At 40.6% G+C, this 6,562-nt stretch overlaps 1 protein-coding gene across 1 annotated transcript in view; it reads left to right on the forward strand.

Moving 5' to 3' along the window:
* Positions 1 to 309: 309 nt before the first annotated feature.
* abcg5 (ATP-binding cassette, sub-family G (WHITE), member 5) overlaps positions 310 to 6,562 on the forward strand; it is an 11,107-nt gene continuing 4,854 nt past the window's right edge. The window contains exons 1-8 of the mRNA XM_007551192.2: positions 310 to 506; positions 675 to 796; positions 1,476 to 1,612; positions 3,212 to 3,310; positions 3,595 to 3,727; positions 5,671 to 5,810; positions 6,086 to 6,215; positions 6,307 to 6,520. Coding sequence (XP_007551254.1) covers positions 334 to 506; positions 675 to 796; positions 1,476 to 1,612; positions 3,212 to 3,310; positions 3,595 to 3,727; positions 5,671 to 5,810; positions 6,086 to 6,215; positions 6,307 to 6,520 — 1,148 coding nt within the window. The 5' untranslated portion in view covers positions 310 to 333. The remainder of the gene's footprint in view (positions 507 to 674; positions 797 to 1,475; positions 1,613 to 3,211; positions 3,311 to 3,594; positions 3,728 to 5,670; positions 5,811 to 6,085; positions 6,216 to 6,306; positions 6,521 to 6,562) is intronic.

The following is a 6,562-nucleotide window of genomic DNA, read 5'->3' on the forward strand; positions in this document are numbered from 1 at the left end:
TCAACTCATCCAAGTTCATGTCGTGTCAGTGCTTCGGCCGCTTCGTCCCGCAACTTATTGCTTTCGTGTTAGTAGCCTCATGCTGTGAGATCTGTGGAGTGACTTGGAGTCTGTGGATGGACTTAACCTCTCTGAGTTTTTTTTTTGTTTTTTTCCTCCCCCTTTTTTTGCACAACTCCAGATCAAAGTTCTCAGAGATAACAGGCATTAACCGTTTTTTTTTTTTTTATGGTTCCGAGGGACACCACTGACACAGCTGCACAGAAACACAGTCAGGGCTTTTAACAGATCGATGTCCGGTTGTCGTCTCGGAGCCGGAGTTGGATCGGAGACATGAACCGATTTTATTCCCTGGAGGCGGCAGAGCCACGAAATGAGACGGAAGCCGAAGGGTCGTTCAAGTTCGTGTCCGAGGCGAAGAGGGATGTGTGGAGGGAAGGCGGCGGAGAGGGGAGGTCGGAGCCGTCCTGTTGTCTCGGTGTCAGAAACATTTCCTACACTGTCAGGTAAACGCTGCATGCAGACGGTTTTTGCGTTTGGACTAAAAAAAAACAGAATATGTGCAGGTTCTTTCAGATTAAAATCACAAGAATAATTTTCCCAAATTTTATAAACAGCAGACAAATTGTAGTGTTAGCCTGTGGCTCATGCATGTCTCTATGTGTTTACTTTAGTGAGCGTGTTGGACAGTGGTGGGACTTGCCCTCCTGCAGGAAGAGATGGACCCGTCAGATCCTCAACGACGTCTCTTTCCACGTAGACAGCGGGCAGATCATGGGCATTCTGGGTAATTCAGGTTCGTAACGCAGGTCGAAAGAGCAAAGTGTTCAGTCATAGCTGCCCTCCTACCCCCCATCCCACCCCATCAGATCTGGAAAAAAATAGACAAACTCAAAGTCAGTTTCCAACGTAATCTTGCAATTATGTCATTTTTATATTCCGCTGTCATGTAAGGGAAGTGCTGCTCTGTTTCATCTCAATTTTTAATAATATGAAAAGACAACATGACCACTTGGAGGAAGGAAAAAAGCTACATTTGTCTTTCATTTTCACCCCCAAACTGATACTTTGTTTCTTCTTCTTCTTCTTCTTTTATTGCCGTGCAGCTCGTCATGAGGGCTTCATGCGTTTTTCCCTGTTTTCCAGGAAAGCTAAACTACCAAAAGTAGTTGAAACTAAACAGAGATGTGTTAAAATGAGAAAATGTCAAACTAATCAGTGCATTAGCTTGAGATTTATGAAACTCCTACGACATAAGGTTAATTGGAAGTTGGAATCTCTTCGCTAAAACACAGAGAAACGGTCTTGTTCCCTTTTCTGTTTCTGAACATCAGGAACAGAAATGAGGGATTGAACAGGGTGCAGTTCATTCCTCCAGCTCTGGTTGTGCCAATAAGCTCGAGTCGTGCATCAAATGAGTCAATTTGTGTGTGTAGTGATTGTCCTTGATTGTGTTTTAATTCTGCATCGTGAAGGCTCGGGGAAAACAACACTGCTGGATGCCATTGCTGGCCGGATCGGGAGCTCCGGCACCCTGCTGGGTGAGGTCTTCATCAACGGCAGAAAGCTGAAGAGAGAAGAATATCAGGACTGTTTCTCCTATGTCTTGCAGGTAAAAACAACAAAAAAATCAGATCATGCCATTTCTGATGACTGAATTTAAACTGGAACCTGCATTTTTTTTTTTCAAAACGAGCCTGGGGAAGAGGAAACCTCAAACATAAACATTTTCTCTCTGTTGTTAGTTCACTAGAATAAACTACGACATGTCAAATCTGTCCGGATTACACTAAAATACCAATAATACATATCTTTTTTTCCATTAACTGATTTTGTATTTGGCTCACACTTACTTTAAATGAAGGGCATGTTTTCATGTTTTTCTGATCTTGAACAGTGGTGCGTATATATTGACCTCTGTGTCACAGACTTATTAGAAATAGGAAATGTTGAATTACTAACAAAGTGGTTCACAGACACTCTGAATAACTTTAAAAGGTAAAATAAGAATCACCAGGAGAACCAATATTTGTAGCATTAGTGATTTTCCTCAAGTATTTTCAGAAATGTAATCAAATAAAAGGTTCCGCATGTTACCTGAGTAAGAGCTGAGTTTATTCGGGGACTTTTTACGCAACTTTACCAAGGAGGATTCTGCACCGCCCCACCACTTTTAGATCACAAACACAAAAGACACTCGCACTTTGGCAAAATCTCCAAACATGCCGCCCTGCCCTCTTTATGAAATTAACTTAAGACCCTTGATAGCCTCCTCACACACCTAATCTCTCAATGAGAGGTGCTCATGTGTGTCCAAAGCTTGAATTAAAAACAGTAGTTTTAAAAACGGGCTTTGCTTCGTTTCAAAAATCGTCTCCCTCCCTTCGCTGATAGCAAAGCTTTCTGCTCTCTAAGCTTCGTCATTAACTTCCTCCGTTAAGCCGCAGATGAGGAGGTGATATGAGCTCCTGATATTAAAGTCATTCGGAGGAGACAATAAGGAGGACTGGGACCGGGTGGCGCACCATGTGTTAATTGAAGCAGGTCCGGCTGCTTGAAGTGTGTGTGTGTGTGTGTGTGTGTGTGTGTGTGTGTGTGTGTGTGTGTGTGTGTGTGTGTGTGTGTGTGTAGGTGTGTGTGTGTAACAAGGCTCTTTGCATAGGAAAACTTGAATATTTAAATATATGTGAATGATCATGAACAGATCTGTTGACTTTTAAATGTTTATTCTGTTCCATAAACATGTCCTTCTTCGGGACCTGAACAGGGACATGAATATTATAACACGGTTTTAACTTCAAAATTTTGATTATTATTGAGACGTTAAGTAATATATTTCATTAAATTGAGATAAGGGGTAGGATTAAATAAGTGTTCATGTCTTCCTGCTCCTTTTTCAAACAGAAATGTGGTGGTAAACAAATTATTTTGTTCTCGTTATATATGCACATGTTTTCTCTGTCCTACTGATTGCTTGTTTTCTTGTTTAGAAAAACAATTTGAAATGAATAAATCAGATCAAAATCAAACCATGAAAAGCCATGAAATGTTCATCCAAGTGCACGTGATGTGAAAATGTAGAGCAAATTTGACATATAGTTGATGCACATTGATTTATTTTGTATTCTCTAGATGTTTTCCACTGAAAGTTTCCAGAAGTTAAAATTAGCATTGAATTGTTTTTTCTTTTTCTTTCTGGTCTGTTTTTCAGAGTGATAACTTGCTGAGTTATTTGACAGTGGAGGAAACCCTGACTTACACTGCCCAGCTGGCCCTGCAGAAACACTCAGTGGAAGCCATCAAGAAAAAGGTTTGGGGGGATTTTCTGCATTCTGTCCACTGTTACGGGCTTCTCTGCTTTGAGCAAAACGTTCACACAATTTGTGAGGAAAGCTAAACAGAGAAGTTTCGCTAATGATTGTACGCTCCTGTTAGAGATCAACTCTAATATTCTGGCATTTCTTTTTTATTTTTATCCAGAGAAAAGCAAAACGTAGTTCCCCTTTAATAAACGAAATTATATCTTACATTGATAATCAGTCTATCTCGGTGGTAATTACTGCTCGCCGACCTTGACCTGTGGTCTGCCTGTAGGTGTTGGCAGTGATGGCCGAGCTGAGTCTCAGTCACGTGGCGCACAGTGTTATTGGAGGTCGAATTTTCCCTGGGATCTCTGGCGGTGAGAGACGGCGGGTCTCCATCGCCAGCCAGTTACTCCAGGATCCAAGTAAGTTTCAGCTACAGACATTTTATCCATGAAAAAGTTTTCCGAGGTCTGCAGCCAGTTTAAATCGTGACTATGACATAAAACATAAGATGGACATTATTCTTCAAATTGTGAATCTCAGATCCATTAAAATGATTCACTAAAAAAATGTCTAGGCCTTGGGGGGGATATAAAAAGCCATACACATTTGTTTTTTTTAATGTAATGTTCAACAATGATTCAATAACAACAAGGCTAACCAGTTTGTTTCAGTAATATATTCTCCACCACATTTTGATAATTAAAGATTTTTGTCAGTTATCTGTTAGCTGTGCTAAATAAGCAGTTGATATGTTTATCTGGACATTATTATTGATAAAACATTAACTTACTAAAATTTAAAAACAGTCCTAAGAGCTATAAAAGAGAAAACACTCTTTTGTAGCAAGAATGTAAGCTTGCATCCAACTTTAGCTACTTTAGCATCAGTGCTAATGCTAAAGCCGAGCTTCTTAGCAAGTTTAGCTTCTTTATCCTGAGGTTGTGATTACCAATGAACTACACATTTTAGTTGCTGTTGGTAGAGAAAATGTGTTACCGGACTGCTAAGAGAGATTTTAAAAATGTATTACTATTTAAGTTACATTGAAACAGTAACTGAAATAGTTACTATTTCAATTACTAGCAACTAGTACAGCAACAAAATTAATACAGAAGTCAGCTTAACTTGCTAGCTTTGTTTCTGAGCTAATCTGACTTTTAATGTTGCTTTGAGAGTAATGGCTTTGTCCTCCCTGTATGAGTTTTGAAGGCTCTCAATTCTCTTATCAATATTTGGGACATTTATTTTATTTTCCATGATGATAAACCAGCAGTGAGCCACTGCCTTAAAACACATAGACTGTGGTTATGACCTTTAGTTAACTTAGGCTTTGTAAATTAACCTATTGGAAGTTTATATAGCCATGACATAATTACCTGGGGTTTTCCAAATTGTTTAAAAGTATAGTAACCTTAGGCTAAAAACGACTTTAGAATAAGTTATTTAATAAAGATTCTTTCTTTCATTATTCCTGCATTCAGTAAATAGTCATTCTAACTGAACTAAAAAAAGAAAAGCTTAGTCAGTAAAAGAAAAAAACAAATCTTAAATGAAATATACAGACACAATTCATCTGGAAATTACAAGAGCAAGCAGGACAAGATTTGAAAATTTCAGGCATTTCTTTTACGTTTTTCAGTCGCACTAAATGCATAAACTACAAAATGCAAACAAGACGGAGCGCAAAACTTTAGTGTGAAATGACAGGAGTTCAATGAATATGACCCGTATCTCACCCCAAGAGTTTCAAAATCCCCCTTGAATAAAACAAAAGAATCTAAATGGTGCTGAGATAAGGAGAGGACAGAAAAAGGGATGGGGTGATTGAGAAGAGTATTAAAGGACCGGGTTATCACACCATGAAGGGAATGAGCACAGGCCCACCTCTGTATGCGTGTGTGCGTGTGTGTGTGCTCCTCCTAGGTGCGCTTTATCAGGTCTGTAGTGCTCCAGGGAGGACTGAGGGTCTTAGTCCTCATTCAGGATTAACTGGCCATGAACACACACACACATTCCCAGAGAGTCACAGTCGGAGTAATGAGAAGTTCCCATTCGCTGCCTCTCCAATCAACCAGGAAATGAATTAATCTCACAATTAAAGCATCTACTAATTCCACCCTGCTTTCATAATGCAAAGAGGCAATCTTTTAATTGTTCTAATTAGAGTAATTAACTAAAAAAAAAAAAAGAGTGAACTCACTTATCTTCCCAAGTTAAGTTGAGGCCTGCAAGTGCCACTTTATAAGAAGTGCTGTTGAAAGTTTTCTGCCTGGGTGAGGAGGAGTTGCTGTCCACTGTTTAACTTGTGCCCAGTGTTTCAGTGCGTGACAGTGACAAGGTCACTGGGATGGTGTTCCTGCAGGGGTCATCTTACTGGACGAGCCAACCACTGGCCTGGACAGCATGACGGCCAATCAGATCGTGGTGCTGCTGGCAGAGCTGGCTAGGAGGAACCGCATCGTCATAGTAACCATCCATCAGCCACGCTCAGAGCTCTTCAGGGTGAGTTTTGGGATGAAAAGCAAATTGAAAATCAGAAATCCTTTGTCTAATTTAGAAATAACTCTGATGAAGACAAAGAGGGCATCCAAATGTTTGCTCCCATGAGGTTTAGACAAAACAAAGTTCCTGTTGACCTATCGCATAAAATCCAATAAAGCACACTGACGTCAAGAAGTAAAAACAAAAATGAATAAATAAAAATCAAGATATTGAAATACTTTTGCATGAACGTTAGCTGTGAAGGTAATCTGTTCTCGTGCGTGTTGACCCGTCAGGTGTTCAGCAGGATTGCCATCATGAGTCGGGGAGAGCTGGTGTTTTGTGGTCAGCCGGAGGAAATGGTGGATTTCTTCAGCCAGTGTGGATATGAGTGCCCAGAGTACTGCAACCCTTTTGATATCTACGGTATCAATAACACAGAGCAATACAGCACAGTGACAGAACACCGCACACGTACAGCAGCAGACGTTATAAAAACTTATATGATGCCAAACAGTCGACTTCACCTCCGTGGACACGCGCAGCAGTGAGAGGGAGGCCGCCACTTTCAGTCGGATGCACGAGATCACATCGTCCTACCAGAGGTCGGCCATCTACCAGAACATGCTGGACAAAATGGAGCAGAGCCTGCAGATCTCAGACAAACCCGCCATCCCCTTTAAAAACAAAGAGTCGCCCAACTGCGTTGCCAAGCTTGGAGTTCTGGTCAGGTCTGTCGTCTTCATTGCAGCTTGAACCTTTTACAGCGATAA

Source organism: Poecilia formosa, unplaced genomic scaffold (genome assembly GCF_000485575.1).
Source record: "Poecilia formosa unplaced genomic scaffold, Poecilia_formosa-5.1.2 Scaffold40, whole genome shotgun sequence".
NCBI classification, from domain to species: domain Eukaryota; kingdom Metazoa; phylum Chordata; class Actinopteri; order Cyprinodontiformes; family Poeciliidae; genus Poecilia; species Poecilia formosa.